General features: G+C 39.1%; 1 protein-coding gene across 1 annotated transcript in view; it reads right to left on the reverse strand.

Annotated features, from left to right (window-relative positions):
• Positions 1-771: 771 nt before the first annotated feature.
• Positions 772-24,510, reverse strand: part of Znf594 (zinc finger protein 594) — a gene marked incomplete at its 5' end in the record, with an annotated part of 30,475 nt that continues 6,736 nt past the window's right edge. Inside the window, 2 exon segments of the mRNA XM_046425061.2 lie at positions 772-5,137; positions 5,140-5,271. Of these exon segments, the coding sequence (XP_046281017.2) occupies positions 3,240-5,137; positions 5,140-5,271 (2,030 nt within the window).

The raw sequence follows: 24,510 nt of genomic DNA on the forward strand, positions 1-24,510 counted from the left end.
ACCTGGAGGCATGACCTTATGTGGGAAATGCCACGTCCGAGTCCAGGAAGGGCCTGGTCTAGTGGCCACAGGTAGATTATAGTTGATGTGCTAAGTTGGCTGTGGCCTGTAGAAGCACAGTGGAAACACTTAACACCACCTGGCAGTTTATCAGGGAAGGTGACCAGAGTCTGTGAGGCCTGTATACGAGGAAATCTGAATTCCTTTCTTCCCTCCTAGTTGTGGGTCTTGGGGTTAATTTGCTTTCCTAGGATCTTAGATTCCTATTTATAAAGCAGGGACAACACTAGTACCCACCAAATAAGACTGAAATACAAGATAAAGTTGGTGTTAAGTGCTTATCACTGTAACTGACACATGGGAGGTTCTAAAAAATAACAGCTAGGAAGCCAGTAGCAATCCTGATGGGGATGTTTGTAGAAAGGCCACAAGACTAGAAGGCAGTGCCTAGGCCTGCAGAAGATTGAGGGGTAAATGTTTGGTTTATAAAGGAAAGGTAAGCACTTTGCAGAAAAGCCTTCCCAACTATGTCAAACTTTGCATTTTGGTATCATATGTCCCTCCTTTCTGGCAATTATCACAGTTGTAATTTTATTTATTATTCTCATTAATCTCCCCTCCATTCTTTTTTAAAAAAATATTTTTAGTGTAGATGGACACAATACCTTTATTTTATTTATTTAAATGTGGTGATGAGGATCAAACCCAGTGCCTCACACGTGCTAGGCAAACGCTCTACCACTGAGCCCCAGCCCCAGCCTTCCCCTTCATTCTTAAAACCTCCACCAGGACAAGAAACTGTTGTATATTTCTGTTCACTCTTTGTAGCCCCCAGTAGACACCTAGTAGAAGCTTAATATGTCTAGAATAGGTGGATGAATGGGGCCAGATCAGAATACATGTGTCAATTTAAGAACTTTTGACTTCAGGGCTGAAATTAGTGGGAAACCATTGAAGAAGCTTAGAAAGAGGGTGTCACTGTCAGATTTGTCTTAAAAGAAGATAGTTTAGGCTGCCCTGAGAGAGGGGTTGGAAGCAGGAAGACATGTTAGGAGGTATGATATAGAGGTCTAGCCAGTAGTCTGTCCTCCCAGTTGTGAAAACTAAATTGTCCCCAGACATACCAAAGGTCAAAAAAGGTTAGGTATGGTGACTCATGCTTATAATCCCAGCAACTCAGAAGACTGAAGAAGATGGATCACAGTTTTGAGGCCAGCATCAGCAAATTAACAAGACCCTGGATAAAAAGGGGTGGGGATGTGTCTCAGTGGTAAAGCACTTCTGGGTTCAATCCTCAATACTCCCCCACAAAGATGAGAAACGTGGACTGAACTGGTGATTATTAGACATTCATTTCCTTTAATGAACACACACAAATTCTTCCCTAAAACTGATAATTTTATTTCCTATGAAATATTTATTTTACATGAGGCTCCACATTTCAATTGTACCCGTTCCTCAGATTATTAGACTAATTTTCTCTCAGTTTTGGTCCTCCTGGAGTTTAGTCTGTTCCCTTCACTACACCAGATTGACCCTCTTGGAGATTCATCATTCTACAGGCTTCTAGCAGACTCTGGATACCCCTTGAGATGATACATGGCTATGCCCACTTCACACTGCAATACTTGTTTAAATGGCTCCAGGGACTGGCATCCTAAATATTCTTGGATTTCTCAACTATGCCACTGTGGACACTTGGGGCCAGATAATTTGTGTGTGTGGGCTGTGTGCTAAGATATTAGCAAACCTGCCCCTGGTCACTAGAGGCCAGTAGTTTGTCCTCCCAGTTGTGAAAACCAAAGTGTCCCCATGCATTACTAAACTGTCCCCTAGGAAGAGGGCAAAATGATCCTAACTGAGGACCACAGACTCCCTCCTTGCATCTCATAAATACCTCTATTATGGAAAGGTATGAGGTTGTGTTGCTCCTTGTCTTCATTGTCCCACTTGGCAGTTTTCTTATCTGATGACTTATGTAAACTAATATACACTCTACCAGCAGGTCAGAGTATAAGAAATATTTGATGATTGAGTCTGATTGCACAGTCAGGGCCTATACAATTAAGCACGATATAATTGCCAATTTCAATTGCCTAATTTGACTGGCTTCTTTCTAGAGTTCTATTTAGACTCTCCAAATCTCAAATAAACTGTTCTGGCTAAAGAAAAAAACTTTTCTCTTTATCATCTGATCTTTCAAAAAGTCATCTAAATCTTCTGACACTGTCTGGTTCTATTCTCAGTACACGCTCTTCTCCTGACTCTTTGCTCTTTTTGATTTTCTGACACTACTCATAAGTCTCCAGTCTTTTTCTTGGGAACAGGGGCTTAGCTCTGGTGTCCTACCTTCAGCTATTGTGTGTGTATGTGTTTTGGATGGGGGAGAGTGCTGGGGATTGGACCCAGGATCTGAGCTCTGATTGAAAGTTTTCCCACATTCTCTATATTCATATGGTTTCTCTCCTATATGAGTTTCCTGATATGACAAAATTGGAGGCAAGTAGGCAAGAGCTCTACTACTGAGCTATACCTATAGCTGTCCAGTCATTTCTATTATCTTTTTGTTTCATATAAATTAGTGGATTATCCTAATTAGCATTATGACATATGCATGAGCATATTTTTTGTAAGAAAGAAGGGTGATACATATAAAATACGTACATAAAGATCCCAAAGAAAGATTTAATTACTCTATAAAGTACTTAAAACAGATTTATATCATCTCTGAACTAGGTGAGATTGAAACAACTCCTTCCACAAAGAATTTAGTTTTGGGGTTGCTGCCACAGTAATTTCTAATGATTTTAATGTTAGGAAATCCCCTAACACATTCTTGGGTAGTTATACCCTTAGGACCATACTCCAGTGTCATCATGGAGGTAGAAAAAGGCTATTTAAAAAAAATTTATTTTTTAGTTGTAGTTGGACACAACACCTTTATTTCACTTGTTTGTTTTTATGTGGTGCTGAAGATCAAACCCAGGGTCTCACACCTGCGAGGCGAGCGCTCTACTGCTGAGACACAACCCCAGCCCAGAAAAAGGCTATTATGCCCAAGAACTTTTAGCTTTTCCACTTGATTACACTTGTATGTTTTTTACTCAATAGGATTTTTAATTGTTTTCTGCTTTCAGAATTTTTTCCCAATAATTAAAAAAAAATTCTCTATAGTTTTTCCACATTCAGTACATTCATAAGGTTTTTCTTCCTTATGTTTGCTAAGATGTAGTCCCCAACTAAACTTTTCCTACATTCATTAGGTTTCTCTTACCTGTTAGAATAAGTCCTATTTTAAGACTCTCATAGTCCCCAAATTTCTTTCCAGTATGAAGTTTCTGATGTTTCAGAAAAGCTGCACGCCCACTGAAGGCCTTCCCACAGTGGCTACATTCAAAAGGTTTCTCCCCAGTGTGAATTCTCTGATGACTAATAAGGTGTGAATTCTGACTGAAGGCTTTCCCACATTCAGGGCACTTGTAGGGCTTCTCTCCAGTGTGAACACGATGGTGTTTAATAAGATCTGAGCTGCCCCTAAAGGATTTTCCACATTTATTGCATACATAAGGTTTTTCTCCACTATGAACTCTATGATGTCTCATCAGATCTGAGCTCTGATTGAAAGTTTTCCCACATTCTCTACATTCATATGGTTTCTCTCCTGTATGAGTTTCCTGATATCTGACAAGGTTGGAGCTACCTCTGTAAGTTCTACTACCCTGATTACACTGTGAAGTGTTTTCCTCTTGGTGAATTCTCTGCACTTCCCTAAGTTCCTCATCCTTGCTGAAGACTTTTTCACATTCTTCAAGTTTGTCTCCAGTATGAAGTCTCTTATGTTTTAGAAAGGCTGTGCGCCAAATGAAGGCTTTTCCACATTCTTTACATTCATAGGGCCTCTCACCATTGTGGACTCTCTGATGTTGAATAAGGAGGGACCGCTGTCTGAAGGCTTTCCCACATTCACAGCATTCATAGGGTTTCTCTCCTGTATGAATTTTTTGGTGTGTAACCAGGTGTGACCTCTGGCTAAAGCCTTTCCCACATTCACTGCATTCATAGGGCTTCTCTCCTGTATGAATTATCCAATGCCGAATTAGATCTGAACTTGCCCGGAAAGTTTTTCCACATTCAGTACATTCATAAGGTTTTTCTTCCTTATGTTTGCTAAGGTCCAAGTCAGAAGTGGAAGCTTTTTCACATTCAAGTTTCTTTCCAGTATGTAGTCTCTGATGTTTAAGAAAAGCTCTGCATCCAGTGAAAGATTTCCCACATTCTTGACATGCATAGGGTTTTTCTCCACTGTGGAGTCTCTGGTGTTCAGTAAGGCGAGAACGCTGCCTGAAGGCTTTTTCACATCCATTACACTTGAAGGGTTTCTCTCCAGTATGAATTCTCTGATGTGTAACTAGGTGTGAACTCTGACTGAATGTTTGTCCACAGTGGTAACACTCATAGGGTTTCTCACCAGTGTGAATTCTATGATGTATAATAAGATCTGAGCTTTGATTGAAGGTTTTCCCACATTCATTGCACATATAGGGTTTCCCTCCATAGTGGATTCTCAGGTGTAGGAGAAGGTTTGAATTTCCCTTAAAGGCCTTTCCACACTCTTTACATTCATAGCTATTTTTGCCACTGTGAATTCTTTTATGTCTAACCAGATTAGAGCTCTGGTTGAAGTCTTTTCCACATTCATGACATATGTATGGTTTCTTTCTGGTATGGATTCTCTGATGTATAGTAAGATTTGAACTCTGATTAAAGTCTTTTCCACATTCATTACATACATGTGGTTTCTTCCTCATGTGAATTCTCTGATGTATGATCATGTTTGAGCCCTGGTTAAAGATTTTTCCACATTCCTTACATTCATAGGTCTTGTTTATGTTATGAACTTCCTGATGTTCAGTCAGTCTTGACTTCTGTTTGAAGGTTTGGACACAGACCTCATATCTATGGGATCTTTCTCCTGCAGAAAGTATTTTTTCTCCATGACATCCATGGCCTTGGTCTCCTGCTATGTATTTTTTGGGGATGAGATTCACTTCCTTGATAACTCTCTCTTGGGATGGGAGATGTCTCACTGCATCTTCCAAGGGGTTTATCCAGTGCCTCAATATCTGGTCCCAGGATCACGGGTATTTTCTAACTCACATTCCTGGGAGGTGAGCCTTTGAAGTCTTTCTGGTGAAGCTCTTACTGAATCTTTTTCTTCCAATATTTCCATCTTTGATTTCCACTGTTTCACCTTATTTCTGGTCTCAGAATCTGAAATGATAAGCATATCATTCTATATTCTTATAAAAAAATCACCCTTATCTGTCGTGGAAGGTGTAAGAGACAGAAATAAAAGAATTTAAAAGACAATGCTTTCTCCCACCAGAGCTGAGTCACACCTTATTTGAAAGACCCTGACTGTCACAGAAACACAAACCCTGTTGGTGGAGATTTGCCAGGGTATATTGGGAGCTGGTCTTAGGGGGTGGCCTGAAGGGTGGTAGAAAAAATACATGACAGAAGGCTGGCAGTCTAGAACTGGTCCAGAGGAAGTGGTCTGTAGAATGAGGAGGAACTCACTGGATGGTATAGCCAGACCACAACTGGTTTACAGCAGCCCATTAGAGTAATTGCCAGCAGGAGTCTTAAAAGTTAATCTGTTGGCAGCATATCAATCAATCAATAAATATATATATTTTAAAGCACACTGGTACCAGGGAGAGGTTCTTTTCTCTTCCTGTAGGTATTCACTGCCCCTTCAGTATTCTCTATTGACTATATCTTGGGTCATCTGGCAAAGGAGAAATGTTTATAAGGTTCATACCAAGTAACACAAGCAAAGCAAAGACAGGTGGATTTGAAGTTGAGAGGCAATACATTAATAAATGGAATACTACCCATTCATCTCACTATATCATGACAATATGAAACAATGCCTCAAAATGAAAACATATGGTTATCATTTCAATAGAAATTGAGTCTCCTTTTCTTAGACTTGGCATTTTTCTTTCTGGCATTATGATAGAATTGCTTCCTTTTGGATGACAATTTTATATCCTCCTGCAATTTGGTGACCGATTAACTTATTGCTTTTGAGTGTCTATATTATCAAATCCTGATCTCACCCAGTCACAAAATATAGTTCTAAGTTTCTTGGAGAGTCACTTCAGTTTGATCCTGCTGATTTGAACTCTCTAGTCCTTAATCTTAAAATGAATTAGAAGCAACATGGCAGTGATTAAGAGCATGGACTGTAGGGCAAGTTGCTTTGGTTAGACTGCTGGATCCACCACTGGCTGACTGTGACCCCAGGAAATTCACTGGACCTCTCAGTGTCTCAGTTTCCTTACCCATAAAATAGAATACTAGTACTTACCTCACAGAGTTGTTAAGAGAACTAAATGTATGTAATAACTGGTTAAGTATCCCTAATCTGAAAATACAGAATCTGAAGTGCTATAAAATCCAAAACTTTTTGAAGCCTGACAGGATACCACAAGTGGAAAATTCCACACCTGACCTCATACAATAGGCTGAAATCAAAACATAGGTAAACTGGAAATACTGCATAAAATTATCTTATACTTTTGTATAAGTGTATATGAAATATAAATGAATTTGGTGTTTAGACTTGGTCCCCATCCCCAACCTATCTCATTGTGTACATGCAGATATTCCAAATCTAAAAAATCCCCAAGTCATAAACACAGAAGTGTCCTAAACATTTTGCATAGGGATACTCAACCTGTACATATAAAACATTTAGAATAATACTTGACATATAGAAAACTATATAAGTGCCAGCTGTTGTTATTGCTGCTACAATTACTATCATTATTATTTGCAGTACATTGAACACAGGGCTTTTTTTGGGGGGGGTGGTACTGGGGAAACCAAGGGCATTATGCACCCAAGACAAATGCACTACCACTGAACTACATTCCCAGCCCCAAATCTAGGGCTTTGCATATTCTGGGCAAGTTTTCCACCAATAAGCTTTAACCCTAGCCCACTACTATTACTATTAATCTTTACCCTTTAAGCCCAAGAATTATCATTAAGCAATGTGCCCCTACCATAAATCTCCATATTCAGCCTGGATTTCCTTAAAGGGACAATAAAATCAGTAACTGCAAAGAATTGGTTTTGTCATAATTTTCTCTTATAGTACCTTTTTTTGATATATACTGTGTGGAATTCAATATATATCAGAAACAGATTATTATTTAAAAGATGGTAAAGGCCTTTCTCAAAACCCACTGAAAATAATTAAAACAACAACTGAGATAAATTCTGCCTTCAATAAAAGGGCTGTACACAAGTGTTTCCCAAAGTACCATATCCCAAAGGCACACTGAGTGAGCTCTAAATGGAGATATATAGACACTGGGTGAGGGGAAGTTCACAGAGAATATAGGGATTGTCTCCATGGAGATCTACTTTGCCCTATCAGAGCGTCATGGGACAGAATGCTCAAGAAGATACCATTTCTGGCAGTAACTTTTATCATGTTCTATAGCTAAGGAACACTGTCAGAGGTAAAGAAGCAGATAGAGTGGCTGTCAAGTTTTATTACAAAAATGTGATCTAGAGGGCTTCTTATTATGTCATATTGATTTCTTGGAAACTAAAATCTGGAGGGAGACATACCTCTAGATTAGATGAGAGGGTTTTGTGGCAGCAAATCCACATGTAGGCTTTGACATGCCCTAGCTCAATTTCCTCTGCCTCTTCTCACAGTACTTTTTTTAAAAATATTTTTTAGTTGTAGACAGACATGATAACTTTATTTTGTTTATTTTCTTATGTGGTGCTGAGGACCGAACCCAGTGCCTCCCATGTGCTAGGCAAGAGGTCTACTTCTGAGCCACAACCCCAGCCCTCATATTATTTTTTAATAGAGAGCCTCTCATTCATAGTTGAATAATAGTAAGATAAACCTGTGGGATAAATATTTAAAAATAGTTCTTTGTTTTCTTTTTTCATTTTAAGAAAGGAATATGAGGGCTGGGGATGTGGCTCAAGTGGTAGCATGCTCAAGGCACTGGGTTCAATCCTCAGCACCACATAAAAATAAAATAGATATTGTGTCCACCTAAAGCTAAAAAATAAATATTTTTTAAAAAGAAAGGAATATGAATAACCAGCAGATCAGAAGCATACATCTATGAGGAATACCAAAGGAATTAATAGGAAGTATTCAGCAGAGAATTCTCCATTATCTTAAAGAAATTATAGACATAAATCATTATTTAAATACAAGCCTGATGTGCACACACATAATCCCAGCTACTCAGGAGATTGAGTGAGAAGATCACAAGTTCAGGGCCAGCCCAGGCCACTTTGCAAGACCTTCTTTCAAAATAAAAATATAAAGGGCTAGGAATGTAGCTCAGTGATAGAGGGTCCTTGGGTTCAATCCCCAGTAGTACAAACAAACAAACAAACAAACAAAAACTTAAAGAGGAGACATAAGGGTTTAAAACATATTACAGAACATCCGGGGATGCTGCTGCAGGAGCTCAGCTAAGTCCTTCCTCAACGCTGAGGATCCTCCTGACCGGCTGCACGTATTTGGAGAAGACAGTGACTCTGCCAGCGCATAGGGAGGGGAGAAAGGCATCCTCAAAGAGATCAGCTGCAATGTTATGCAACATTCTGAGAATAAATCAACAAGTAAAGGCATTCTATCAGCTTCTCAGGAACTTCCACTCCTCCCTCAGGATAGGTCCCATAGCATATATGACATGCAAATAATATTAAATCCATAAGATATCATTAAGGACTATTATCCTTAAAAATGATAAATAAATGGAGGAGATCCAACATGGCGGCGGGTGCGGAGAGATCAAGTCTCTGACCTCTTCAGCTGCGCGGACATAGGGAGTCGTAAACCGTCTAAATGCTGTTTGCTCAGGATCACTAGGCAATGCTGAGCTGACATGGATCTGGGGCGAACAGTCTGGGCCTCTCAGAACACACACAGAGCCCAGATCGGCTGAATTCAAGCTCCTGTTCGCCTGCTTCTCACAGACCAATTGCTGTGACTCAGCACTAAACAATCCCGCTGAAACAACTGGTCGGCCCTTCTGCACCTACAGAGGTAAATGCCAACCGAGCCTTCATAGGCAGTGGCCACAGGATTGATACGGGGCTTGGGAGAGCCAGTCAGGACCCACCTGTTGCATTGGTCACCCGGCAAAGGGAAACGAACTGTCGCCATTTGCATGGGATACCACCATGGCAGAGAACTGACGTTACCAGAATGCGGTGGAGGAGATAACTTCATTGAAACCAGCGGTGACAGGTGTGTAACCCCCTAGCCTTCCCTCTCCACACAGCGGGGAAACCTTAAGGGCCCCTCCCAGCTCTCCCATGAGCGCAGTAGCCAGACCAAGGGAATCAGGAGTGGCACTGGACCCGCGGTGCGGAACTCCCGGCTACCGCTCCCACCAGTGCTGACAACTGAGGTCTCTTGCACCAGCTACCGGGGGCGTGGCTACCGGAGGGCAAGCAAATTTCGCTGAGCGTTCTCAGCCCCAAGCTCTACAAACTTAGGGTCTAAGGGAATGGCAAACAGGGAGAGTGTGCCCAGTCGTTCATGAAAACAGGGCTCCCGGGAGTAGCAGACCTGGCGTGTAGCCAGTATTTTGGTGAGCGACAACGGTGAGCAGGGCCTGACTTGAGGAAAAGTGGGGAAGTGACTAGACACAAGAGAAGGCCCTAGGCACTCAGGATTGGAGACCCACCCAGTCTGGGAGGAGGAGCTGCTGCACAGTGATTGGTTCCCTTGTACTGAGAGGAGAAGCTTGGCCCGGTGGGCACAGCTCCACCTACTGGAAAAGAAGTTAATCAAACTCTAAGACTGCATTTATTAATTTTTTTTAATTTGGGTTTTTTTTTCATTTTCATTTTTTTCTTGTTGTTTTTAATTTTTTTTAAATTTTTTTAAATTTAAATTTTTATTTTTTTATTTTATTTTCTTTTTTATTTTCTTTTTTTTCTTTTGTCTTTTCATTTCTTTTCAATTTTCCTATTCCCCCTTCCTTGAATTCTACCTGCTTACTCTCATTCTCTTTAGTGACTTCTTCCCTTCCCTTCTAATACCTTTCCTCCCAAGCATCAAATAAATTTATAGGAGTAAACAGTAACTCAGCAGTCAAACAGAACAAGAAGTAACATGAGCAGCATGAAAAAGCAAGGAATAAAAGGAGTACAAACAATGCAGGACAGCCTAAATATTCAGGAGGACCTAGAGTCATCAGAAAAATGGTTATATAAAGAACTCAAGGAATACCTTAGACAGATGGAATGGAACCTTAAAGAGGATATGAGACAGCAAATTCAAACAATGAAAGAACACATTGAAATTGAATTACATAAACAGATAAAAGAAGAAGTTAAGCATCTTTATCAGGAGATAGAGATTATAAAAAAATCAAACAATAATTCTAGAAATGAAGGAAACTATAAACCAAATTAAAAACTCAAATGAGAGTATCACTAACAGAGTGGAGCAGGTAGAAGCCAGAACATCAGATAATGAAAACAAAATATATCATCTTGAAAAGAGTCTAGCCAACTCAGAAAGGCTGGTAAAAAATCATGAGAAAAACATCCAAGAGATATGGGATAACATAAAAAAACCAAACTTAAGAGTCATCGGGATAGAGGAAGGTATAGAGATTCAAACCAAGGGAATGAGTAACCTGCTGAATGAAATAATTACAGAAAACTTTCCAGAAATAAAAAAGGAAATGGATATACAAATTGTAGATGCATACAGGACACCGAGCACACAAAATCACAGTAGACCAACGCCAAGACACACTGTTATGAAGATATCCAATATACAGAACAAAGAGAAGCTACAAAAGAAAGGAGGCAGATTACATTCAGGGGTAAACCAATAAGGTTAACAACGGATTTTTCATCACAGACGCTGAAAGCGAGAAGATCCTGGAACAACGTATTTCAAACACTGAAAGACAATGGATGCCAACCAAGAATTCTGTATCCAGCAAAATTAAGCTTCAGGTACGACAACGAAATAAAAATCTTTCATGATAAACAAAAGTTAAAAGAATTTGCAGCCAGAAAACCAGCATCTTGAGCAAAACACTACATGAGGAAGAAATGAAAAACAATAACCAAAACCATCAGTGGGAAGTGCCTCAGTAAAGACAGAGGGTGGGGGGGGGGAAGCTAATCATGGAGAAACAAACTAAATTAAAAAAAAAGATAAATAATTAAACATGGCTGGAAGTACAAACCATATATCAATAGTAACTCTAAACGTTAATGGCTTAAACTCTCCAATAAAGCGACATAGGCTGGTAACATGGATTAAAAAAACAAATCCAACAATATGCTGCCTCCAGGAGACACATCTGATTGGAAAAGACATACACAGGCTGAAGGTGAAAGGTTGGGAAAAAATATACCACGCACATGGTCCTCGTAAGCAAGCAGGGGTGGCCATCCTCATATTGAATAAAATCGACATCAAGACTAAGTTAATCAAAAGGGATAAGGAAGGACATTATATACTGTTAAAAGGAACCATTCACCAACAAGACATAACAATTATCAATATTTATGCACCAAATAATGGTGCTGCGACATTCATAAAACAATTTCTCCTCAAGTTCAAGAATCAAATAGACCACAACACAATAATTATGGGTGACTTCAACACACCTCTCTCACCATTGGACAGATCCTCCAAACAAAAGTTGAATAAAGAAATTATAGAACTCAAAATCACAATCAATAACCTAGACTTAACAGACATATATAGAATATATCAACCATCATCAAGTGGATATACTTTTTTCTCAGCAGCACATGGATCCTTCTCAAAAATAGACCATATATTATGCCATAGGGCAACCCTCAGTAAATATAAAGGGGTGGAGATAATACCATGCATTTTATCTGATCATAATGGAATGAAACTGGAAATCAATGATAAAAGAAGGAAGGAAAAATCCTACATCACATGGAAAATGAACAATATGTTACTGAATGATCAATGGGTTACAGAAGACATAAAGGAGGAAATCAAAAAATTCTTAGAGATAAATGAAAATACAGACACAACATATCGGAATCTATGGGACACAATGAAAGCAGTTTTAAGAGGAAAATTCATCACCTGGAGATCATTCCTCAAAAAAAGAAAAAAACAACAAATAAATGAGCTCACACTTCATCTCAAAGCCCTAGAAAAGGAAGAGCAAAACAACAGCAAATGTAGCAGAAGGCAAGAAATAATTAAAATCAGAGCGGAAATCAACGAAATTGAAACAAAAGAAACTATTGAAAAAATTAACAAAACTAAAAGTTGGTTCTTCGAAAAAATAAATAAGATCGACAGACCCTTAGCCATGCTAACGAAGAGAAGAAGAGAGAGAACTCAAATTACTAACATACGGGATGAAAAAGGCAATATCACAACAGATGCTACAGAAATACAGAAGACAATTAGAAAATATTTTGAGGAAGAGGAGCAGCGGCCTGCTGAGAGGCAGAGCCGCCCCCTCCCCCTGCGCCAGCAAGGTAGAGGGAACTGTGACCACCCACAGAGCAGGCCCAGCGGCCTGCTGAGGGGCAGAGCCGCCCCCCACCCCCCACGCCTGCCAGGTAGGCGGAACTGTGACCACCGACAGAAAAGGCCCAGTGGCCCGCGGCGGGACAGAGCTTCCAATCACTCCTGCAAGGTAGGCAGGCCTGCAACCCACTGGCAGAAGAGGAGCAGTGGCCTGCTGAGAGGCAGAGCCGCCCCCTCCCCCCGTGCCTGCAAGGTAGACGGAACTGTGACCACCATCAGAACAGGCCAGACCTGCAACCGACAGACAGAACAGGCCCAGTGGCCAGAGGAAGGGTAGAGCCGCCCCGCCCCCCATGCCTGCAAGGTAGGCGGACCTGCGACCCACTGGCAGAACAGCCCCAGAGGCCTGCAGAGGGGCAGTGCTGCTGCCTGCGCCTGCAAAGTAGGCAGAACTGCGACCACCGACAGAACAAGCCTAGCGGCCCGCAGAGGGACAGAGCCGCTGCCCGCGCCTGCAAGGTAGGCGGACCTGCTACCGACCGGCAGAGCAGGCCCAGTGGCCTGCCGGCGTGGTAGGCACATTGCCCCAATTGGAGGAGGGGCAGAGCCGCCGCCTGCGCCTGTGAGGGAGACTTTGCAACTATACAAGACCAATATAAATATATAGGGGGAAAATTCAATAGCACAACAGTTTCACCAAGTAGAAAGGAACTCGAACAGTATGAAGAGACAAGGAAAGAAAGGACCACAAGCAATGCAGGTCAACTCAACGTTAGAAGAGGTAATAGCTGCAGCAGATGGAATGTCAGATAAAGAATTCAGGATATACATGCTTCAGATGATCTGGAGTCTCAAGGAAGACATCAGACAGCAAAATCAGACAATGAAAGATCACTTCAACAATGAATTACATAAACAAATCCAAGAAGCAAAAGATCAACTATACAGGGAGATAGAGGTTATAAAAAACAAACAAACAGAAATCCTAGAAATGCAGGAAGCAATAAGCCAACTTAAAAACTCAATTGAGAATACTACCAGCAGAGTAGAACACTTAGAAGATAGAACATCAGACAATGAAGATAAAGTATTTCAACTTGAAAAGAACATAGACAGCTCAGCAAGACTGTTAAGAAACCATGAGCAGAACATCCAAGAAATATGGGATAACATCAAGAGACCAAATTTAAGAGTCATTGGGATACAGGAAGGGACAGAGTTTCAAACCAAAGGAATGAGCAATCTATTCAATGAAATAATACGAGAAAACTTCCCAGACTTGAAGAATGAGACAGAATCCCAAATCCTAGAAGCCTACAGGATGCCGAATGTGCAAAATCATAAGAGACCCACACCTAGACACATTATAATGAAGATGCCCAACATACAGAATAAGGAGAGAATTTTAAAAGCTACAAGAGAAAGGAAGCAGATCACATTTAGGGGTAAGCCAATCAGGATAACAGCTGATCTTTCAACACAGACTCTGAAAGCTAGAAGATCCTGGAATAACATATTTCAAACACTGAAAGAAAATGGGTTCCAACCAAGAATTGTGTTTCCAGCGAAATTAAGCTTCAGGATGGAAGATGAAATTAAAACCTTCCACGATAAACAAAAGTTAAAAGAATTTGCAGCTAGAAAACCATCTCTTCTAAACATCCTTGGCAAAACATTACAGGAAGAGGAAACGGAAAATAACAATGAAAACCAACAGTGGGAGGTAGGACAGTAAAGGGGGGAAAAATAATCAAAGAGGAAAACAAACCATGTTTAGTAACATAAATAAACAAATATGGCTGGAAGAACAACCCATATCTCAATAATAACCCTATATGTTAATGGCTTAAACTCACCAATCAAGAGACACAGGCTAGTAGAATGGATCACAAAACAAGACCCAACAATATGCTGCCTACAGGAGACGCATTTGATAGGGAAAGACATACATAGGCTGAAGGTGAAAGGTTGGGAAAAATCATATCACTCATATGGACTTCGGAAACAAGCAGGTGTGTCCATACTCATATCAAATAAAATAGATTTCAAGCCAAAGTTAATCAAAAGGGATAAAGAGGGACACTACATACTGCTTAAGGGAACCATACACCAACAAGACATAACAATCATAAATATATATGCCCCAAACAATGGTGCAGCAATGTTCATCAAACAAACTCTTCTCAAGTTCAAGAGTCTAATAGACCACCATACAATAATCATGGGAGACTTCAACACACCTCTCTTGCCACTGGACAGATCTTCCAAACAAAAGTTGAATAAGGAAACTATAGAACTCAATAACACAATTAATAACCTAGACTTAATTGACATATATAGAATATACCACCCAACATCAAGCAGTTACACTTTTTTCTCAGCAGCACATGGATCCTTCTCAAAAATAGATCATATATTATGTCACAGGGAAACTCTTAGACAATACAAAGGAGTAGAGATAATACCATGCATCCTATCTGATCATAATGGAATTGAATTGAAAATCAACGATAAAAGAAGGAAGGAAAAAGCATACATCACTTGGAGAATGAACACTAGGTTACTGAATGATCAATGGGTTATAGAAGACATCAAGGAGGAAATTAAAAAATTCTTAGAGATTAATGAAAACACAGACACAACATATCGGAATCTATGGGACACATTGAAAGCAGTTCTAAGAGGAAAATTCATTGCTTGGAGTTCATTCCTTAAAAAAAGAAAAAACCAACAAATAAATGATCTCATACTTCATCTCAAAATCCTAGAAAAAGAAGAGCAAAACAACAGCAAAAGAAGTAGAAGGCAAGAAATAATGAAAATCAGAGCTGAAATTCATGAAATCGAAACAAAAGAAACAATTGAAAAAATTGACAAAACTAAAAGTTGGTTCTTTGAAAAAATAAACAAAATCGACAGACCCTTAGCCATGCTAGCAAAGAGAAGAAGAGAGAGAACTCAAATTACTAGCATACGGGATGAAAAAGGCAATATCACAACAGACACTTCAGATATACAGAAGATAACCAAAAATTATTTTGAATCCTTATACTCCAATAAATTAGAAGATAGTGAAGGCATCGATAAATTTCTTAAGTCATATGATCTGCCCAGATTGAGTCAGGAGGATATAGACAACCTAAACAGACCAATATCAATGGAGGAAATAGAAGAAACCATCAAAAGACTACCAACTAAGAAAAGCCCAGGACCAGATGGGTATACAGCAGAGTTTTACAAAACCTTTAAAGAGGAACTAATACCAACACTTTTCAAGCTACTTCAGGAAATAGAAAAAGAGGGAGAACTTCCAAATTCATTCTACGAGGCCAACATCACCCTGATACCTAAACCAGACAAAGACACTTCAAAGAAAGAAAACTACAGACCAATATCTCTAATGAACCTAGATGCAAAAATCCTCAATAAAATTCTGGCGAATCGGATACAAAAACATATCAAAAAAATTGTGCACCATGATCAAGTAGGATTCATCCCTGGGATACAAGGCTGGTTCAATATACGGAAATCAATAAATGTTATTCACCATATCAATAGACTTAAAGATAAGAACCATATGATCATCTCAATAGATGCAAAAAAGCATTCAACAAAGTACAGCATCCCTTTATGTTCAAAACCTTAGAAAAACTAGGGATAACAGGAACTTACCTCAACATTGTAAAAGCTATCTATGCTAAGCCTCAGGCTAGCATCATTCTGAATGGAGAAAAATTAAAGGCATTCCCTCTAAAATCTGGAACAAGACAGGGATGCCCTCTATCACCACTTCTATTCAATATAGTTCTCGAAACACTGGCCAGAGCAATTAGACAGACGAAAGAAATTAAAGGCATAAAAATAGGAAAAGAAGAACTTAAATTATCACTATTTGCGGATGACATGATTCTATACCTAGAAGACCCAAAAGGGTCTACAAAAAAACGACTAGAACTAATAAATGAATTCAGCAAAGTGGCAGGATATAAAATCAACACGCATAAATCAAAGGCATTTCTGTATATCAGCGACAAAACTTCTGAAATGGAAATGAGGAAAAACACTCCATTCACAATATCCTCAAAAAAAATAAAATAAAATACTTGGGAATCAACCTAACAAAAGAGGTGAAAGATTTATACAATGAAAACTACAGAACCCTAAAGAGAGAAGTAGAAGAAGATCTTAGAAGATGGAAAAATATACCCTGTTCATGGATAGGCAGAACTACCATCCTCAAAATGGCGATATTACCAAAAGTTCTCTATAGGTTTAATGCAATGCCAATCAAAATCCCAACGGCATTTCTTGTAGAAATAGAGAAAGCAATCATGAAATTCATATGGAAAAATAAACGACCCAGAATAGCAAAAACAACTCTAAGCAGGACGTGTGAGTCAGGCGGTATAGCGATACCAGACTTCAAACTATACTACAGAGCAATAGTAACAAAAACAGCATGGTACTGGTACCAAAACAGGCGGGTGGACCAATGGTACAGAATAGAGGACACAGAAACCAATCCACAAAACTACAACTACCTCATATTTGATAAAGGGGCTAAAAGCATGCAATGGAGGAAGGATAGCATCTTCAACAAATGGTGCTGGGAAAACTGGAAATCCATATGCAACAAAATGAAACTGAATCCCCTCCTCTCGCCATGCACAAAAGTTAATTCAAAATGGATCAAGGAGCTTGATATCAAATCAGAGACACGCCGTCTGATAGAAGAAAAAGTTGGCTACGATCTACATACTGTGGGGTCGGGCTCCAAATTCCTCAATAGGACACCCATAGCACAAAAGTTAATAACTAGAATCAACAAATGGGACTTACTCAAACTAAAAAGTTTTTTTCTCAGCAAAAGAAACAATAAGAGAGGTAAATAGAGAGCCTACATCCTGGGAACAAATCTTTACTCCTCACACTTCAGATAGAGCCCTAATATCCAGAGTATACAAAGAACTCAAAAAATTAGACAATAAGAGAACAAACAACCCAATCAACAAATGGGCCAAGGACCTGAACTGACACTTCTCAGAGGAGGACATACAGTCAATCAACAAGTACATGAAAAAATGCTCACCATCTCTAGCAGTCAGAGAAATGCAAATCAAAACCACCCTAAGATACCATCTCACTCCAGTTAGATTGGCAGCCATTATGAAGTCAAACAACAACAAGTGCTGGCGAGGATGTGGGGAAAAGGGTACACTTGTACATTGCTGGTGGGACTGCAAATTGGTGCAGCCAATTTGGAAAGCAGTATGGAGATTTCTTGGAAAGCTGGGAATGGAGCCACCATTTGACCCAGCTATTCCCCTTCTCGGTCTATTCCCTAAAGACCTAAAAAGAGCATGCTACAGGGACACTGCTACATCGATGTTCATAGCAGCACAATTCACAATAGCAAGACTGTGGAACCAACCTAGATGCCCTTCAATAGATGAATGGATAAAAAAAAATGTGGCATTTATACACAATGGACTATTACTCTGCATTAAAAAATGACAAAATCATAGAATTTACAGGGAAATGGATGGCATTAGAGCAGATTATGCTAAGTGAAGCTAGCCAATCCCTAAAAAACAAACGCCAAATGTCTTCTTTGATATAAGGAGAGTAACTAAGAACAGAGTAGGGTCGAAGAGCATGAGAAGAAGATTAACATTAAACAGGGATGAGAGGTGGGAGGGAAAGGGAGAGAGAAGGGAAAGTGCATGGAAATGGAAGGAGACCCTCAGAGTTATACAAAAGTACATACAAGAGGAAGTGAGGGGAAAGGGAAAAATAATACAAGGGGGACAAACGAATGTCAGTAGAGGGGGCAGAGAGAGAAGAGGGGAGGGGAGGGGAGGGGAGGGGGGATAGTAGAGGATAGGAAAGGCAGCAGAACACAACAGACACCAGTATGGCAATATGTAAATCAATGGATGTGTAACTGATGTGATTCTGCAATCTGTATATGGGGTAAAAATGGGAGCTCATAACCCACTTGAATCAAAGTGTGAAATATGATATATCAAGAACTATGTAATGTTTTGAACAGCCAACAATAAAAAAATTTAAAAAATAAATAAATAAATAAATAAAAATAAAAAAAACAATTACAAAAAACAATAGAAATTATTTTGAAAACCTATATTCCAATAAAATAGAAGATAGTGAAGACATCGATAAATTTCTTAAGTCATATGATTTGCCCAGACTGAGTCAGGAGGATACACACAATTTGAACAGACCAATATCAATGGATGAAATAGAAGAAGCCATCAAAAGACTACCAACCAAGAAAAGCCCAGGACCGGATGGGTATACAGCGGAGTTTTACAAAACCTTTAAAGAAGAATTAATACCAATACTTTTCAAGTTATTTCAGGAAATAGAAAAAGAGGGAGCTCTTCCAAATTCATTCTATGAGGCCAACATCACCCTGATTCCGAAACCAGACAAAGACACCTCAAAGAAAGAAAACTATAGACCAATATCTCTAATGAAACTAGATGCAAAAATCCTCAATAAAATTCTGGCGAATCGGATACAAAAGCACATCAAAAAAATTGTGCACCATGATCAAAATTGTGCACCCTGGGATGCAAGGCTGGTTCAATATACGGAAATCAATAAATGTTATTCACCATATCAATAGACTTAAAGATAAGAACCATATGATCATCTCAATAGATGCAAAAAAGCATTCAACAAAGTACAGCATCCCTTTATGTTCAAAACCTTAGAAAAACTAGGGATAACAGGAACTTACCTCAACATTGTAAAAGCTATCTATGCTAAGCCTCAGGCTAGCATCATTCTGAATGGAGAAAAATTAAAGGCATTCCCTCTAAAATCTGGAACAAGACAGGGATGCCCTCTATCACCACTTTTATTCAATATAGTTCTCGAAACACTGGCCAGAGCAATTAGACAGACGAAAGAAATTAAAGGCATAAAAATAGGAAAAGAAGAACTTAAATTATCACTATTTGCGGATGACATGATTCTATACCTAGAAGACCCAAAAGGGTCTACAAAAAAACAACTAGAACTAATAAATGAATTCAGCAAAGTGGCAGGATATAAAATCAACACGCATAAATCAAAGGCATTTCTGTATATCAGCGACAGAACTTCTGAAATGGAAATGAGGAAAAACACTCCATTCACAATATCCTCAAAAAAAAAATAAAATACTTGGGAATCAACCTAACAAAAGAGGTGAAAGATTTATACAATGAAAACTACAGAACCCTAAAGAGAGAAGTAGAAGAAGATCTTAGAAGATGGAAAAACATACCCTGTTCATGGATAGGCAGAACTACCATCATCAAAATGGCGATATTACCAAAAGTTCTCTATAGGTTTAATGCAATGCCAATCAAAATCCCAACAGCGTTTCTTGTAGAAATAGAGAAAGCAATCATGAAATTCATATGAAAAAATAAAAGACCCAGAATAGCAAAAGCAATTCTAAGCAGGAAGTGTGAATCAGGCGGTATAGCGATACCGGATTTCAAACTATATTACAGAGCAATAGTAACAAAAACAGCATGGTACGGGTACCAAAACAGGCAGGTGGACCAATGGTACAGAATAGAGGACACAGAGACTAATCCACAAAGTTACAACTATCTTATATTTGATAAAGGGGCTAAAAGCATGCAACGGAGGAAGGATAGCATCTTCAACAAATGGTGTTGGGAAAACTGGAAATCCATATGCAACAAAATGAAACTGAATCCCCTCCTCTCGCCATGCACAAAAGTTAATTCAAAATGGATCAAGGAGCTTGATATCAAGTCAGAGACACGCCGTCTGATAGAAGAAAAAGTTGGCTACGATCTACATATTGTGGGGTCGGGCTCCAAATTCCTTAATAGGACACCCATAGCACAAGAGTTAATAACTAGAATCAACAAATGGGACTTACTTAAACTAAAAAGTTTTTTCTCAGCAAAAGAAACAATAAGAGAGGTAAATAGGGAGCCTATATCATGGGAACAAATTTTTACTCCTCATACTTCAGATAGAGCCCTAATATCCAGAGGATACAAAGAACTCAAAAAATTAGACAATAAGTTAACAAATAACCCAATCAACAAATGGGCCAAGGACCTGAACAGACACTTCTCAGAGGAGGACATACAACCAATCAACAAGTACATGAAAAAATGCTCACCATCTCTAGCAGTCAGAGAAATGCAAATCAAAACCACCCTAAGATACCATCTCACTCCAGTAAGATTGGCAGCCATTATGAAGTCAAACAACAACAAGTGCTGGCGAGGATGTGGGGAAAAGGGTACTCTTGTACATTGCTGGTGGGACTGCAAATTGGTGCGGCCAATTTGGAAAGCAGTATGGAGATTCCTGGGAAAGCTGGGAATGGAACTACCATTTGACCCAGCTATTGCCCTTCTCGGACTATTCCCTGAAGACCTTGAAAATGCGTACTACAGAGATACTGCCACATCGATGTTCATAGGAGCACAATTCACAATTCGTAGACTGTGGAACCAAACGAGATGCCCTTCAATAGATGAATGGATAAAAAAAATGTGGCATTTATACACTATGGAGTATTACGCAGCACTAAAAAATGACAAAATCATGGAATTTGCAGGGAAATGGATGGCACTAGAGCAGATTATGCTAAGTGAAGCTAACCAATCCCTAAAAAACAAATGCCAAATGTCTTCTTTGATATAATGAGAGCAACTAAGAACAGAGCAGGGAAGAAGAGCAGGAGGATAAGATTAACATTAAACAGAGACATGAGGTGGGAGGGAAAGGGAGAGAAAAGGGAAATTGCATGGAAATGGAAGGAGACCCTCATTGTTATACAAAATTACATATAAGAGGTTGTGAGGGGAATGGGAAAACAAACAAGGAGAGAAATGAATTACAGTAGATGGGGTAGAGAGAGAAGATGGGAGAGGAGGGGAGGGGGGTAGTTGAGGATAGGAAAGGTAGCAGAATACAACAGTCACTAATATGGCTATGTAAAAATGTGGATGTGTAACCGATGTGATTCTGCAATCTGTATTTGGGGTAAAAATGGGAGTTCATAACCCACTTGAATCTAATGTATGAAATACGATATGTCAAGAGCTCTGTAATGTTTTGAACAACCAATAAAAAAAATAAAATAAAATAAAATTATAAATAAATGTAAAAAAACATATTATAGATTATAAAACAATAAAAAGAATTGATCAGTAATTTGGCAAAGCTGAAGAAAGTAATTGAAAAGCATTATATAGATGAAATTCACATAAGAAACAATAAAAATAATCCCTATAGGTTTATAATAAGGCCTTGAGAAGTCATATAAAATAGCTATAAACGTGCTTATAGAGAAAACTAGTCAATATAGAACAATAATCAACTACACATTAAGTGGGGCAACTTAGCAAGACCCTGTCTTAAAATAAAAAATAAAGAGCTGGAGATACACAGTGGTACAGGGCCCCTGGGTTCAATCCTCAGTCCTGGGGTAGGAGTGAAATTGGGCTTTCAGGGGAAAGGTAGTAGGAATAAGCATAAATTGTGCTAATTTTTCTATCTTTCATAATGGAATCAATAGATACAATCTAAAGTAGAAATGACTCCAAAATCTTCATGTTTTTCACTTTTTCCATAACTGTGTGTGTGTGTGTGTGTGTTTTATTTGGGGACTGAACCCAGGGCTTTGTGCACACTAGGCAAGCACTCTACCTCTAAGTCAATACCCAGCACGTTTTTTTAATTTTCAGACAGAGTCTTTCTAAATTTCTCAGTCTGGACTTGAACTCCATATCCTCCTACTTCAGCCTCCTGAATGGCTGAGATTACAGGTTTGAGCCACTTCCCAACCCAATGTTTTTGTTGATCATAAAAATTTTACAATTATAAGAAAAAATAACAAAGTAAAAGAAGGAGAATACTCCCCCATAATCCAATTATCCTCCACCCAAAGAGAAATATCACTAATGTTTTGTCATATTGGTATTTATTCTTCTAAACTTATTTCTGGGCATATTTTTTCCTAATATAAAAATGGGACCATATTATTAGTGTTCTTTTTGTTTTCATTGCCTTACTTGTGATATTTGAGGCAGACCTTGCAAACATTTCTCTTTTGCCATTTGGTTTTATCATAGAGGGCACTGGGGGAGTACTGTAAGGCCATATAAAGATAAAGGATTTACTTTTCCTGGTACCAGTAAGCTGTTTTGGTCTTGGTGATGCCACCAAATCAATATATGAGAGGCTTGATGGCTTCCTGTGTGCCAGCTTTGGATTGCCTATGCCCTCCAGTGAGTTTTCTACCATCCAGCAGACCTTACCTATGGACTACTGTGGCCTACCTAAATTTTTCAGTGAATTTCTCCCCCATTTGATAGGCCATGCTCATAGACATCTCCTCCAAGTTTCTTCATCAGCAGGCTACGTGATCCACTGATTGGTGGCCACATCCTCCAAAAAAAAGTCTGAATCTCAGCTTTAGGGTGGGGGAGTCCTCTTCTAAGCTCTTGGTTCTTTTTACTCTCCTTTGGTCCTAGAGATAAGGCTGCTTTCTGCACTATTTATTTTCTTAGACTCCTCTTTTAGTAGTTAACTGTCTTTTAAATTAATTAACTAATTAATTTTTGGTACTGGGGACTGAACCCAAGGGCATTCTACCACTGAGCTACACCCCCAGCCCTTTTTATTTTTCAAGTTGCTCATGAACTCACTAAATTGCCAAGACTGGCCTTGCACTTTTGATCCTCCTGCCTCATCCTCCTGAATTGCTGGGATTACAGGCATGCATCACTACACCTGGTGTTAACTTTACTAGTTAAAAAATTCTTTTTTTTTTAGTTGTAGATGGACACAATATCTTTATTTTTTTAATGTGGTACTGAGGATCAAACCCAGTGCTTCACGCATGTGAGGCAAGCATTCTACCACTGAGCTATAATATAACCCCAGCCCTAAAAATTATTTATATTAAACATTTCTTGTTTAAGTTACTTGCACAGTTTTTGTCTCTTCACTGAATCCTGATTGATAACAGACCTATGGTTTTATTTCATTTGAGAGTTAGAACAAGGAGAAGATGATATAAGAAAAGTAATAAGAGTACTATAAAAGGGAGAAAAATTATTTGGGAATAGTCCAAAAAGGACTTCTCTATTCGAATCATTACAATCAACCTTTGCCCTGGGCAGTTTTGGCAAACTACCTACTCCATATTCCACATGGCTCTGCAGAGATGAATGGCCATACACTCAAATTTTTCTCTAATTCTACAGATGAAAGGAATCAGAAGTAATTTAAAGAAATCTTCCCCTCGGAGGATGTCCACAGTAGAAGGCAATCACATCTGAAACACGCCTGATCAGAGGTGAGTCCTTCTGTATAATTCAACTCAGTTGACTAGGAGTTTCTGAGGAAAAGCTTCTATGTTTCACATCATTCGTTGATTTGTTTGCCTGTTAAACATTACCTGAGCAACTCCCATGTTCCAAACATTGTATAGGAAATCGGGAATACAAAGATAAATATAAGATATGGTCCCTGTTTCTAGAAACTTGCAGTGAGAGGGGGTTATATATGTGTAAATGAATAATAACAAGACATTGTGAACATGCTACAAATAGGGTTAGCACTGTCTACTACAGAAGAGCCTAGAATCAACAGAACATAACTGCATACAGGGGAAAGCAGAGTCAAGAATGCATCAGCTTTCTGACTTAGGCAGTGGGTAGGATGTGGTATTTAGTGAAGACAGAGGTCAGATGAGAAAGAGGAGGATTCAAGGCAGTTGAAAGTAGTTTTGAATGTTTGCAGATGAATTTACTTTTGGTCACCTTTTGGCTTCTGATAGACAGATAGTACAAACTTTAGCAGAGTCCAGGAGCCGTCAATTTCCATCTCCACAAATAGACATTGTTGAATAACAAGAGAAAACATCTTGTCTCTGAGAGTCA

The sequence above is a fragment of the Marmota monax genome, unplaced genomic scaffold, assembly GCF_021218885.2.
Source record: "Marmota monax isolate L192 unplaced genomic scaffold, Marmota_monax_Labrador192_F-V1.1 WCK01_AAM20220418_F8-fsc00218, whole genome shotgun sequence".
NCBI lineage: Eukaryota > Metazoa > Chordata > Mammalia > Rodentia > Sciuridae > Marmota > Marmota monax.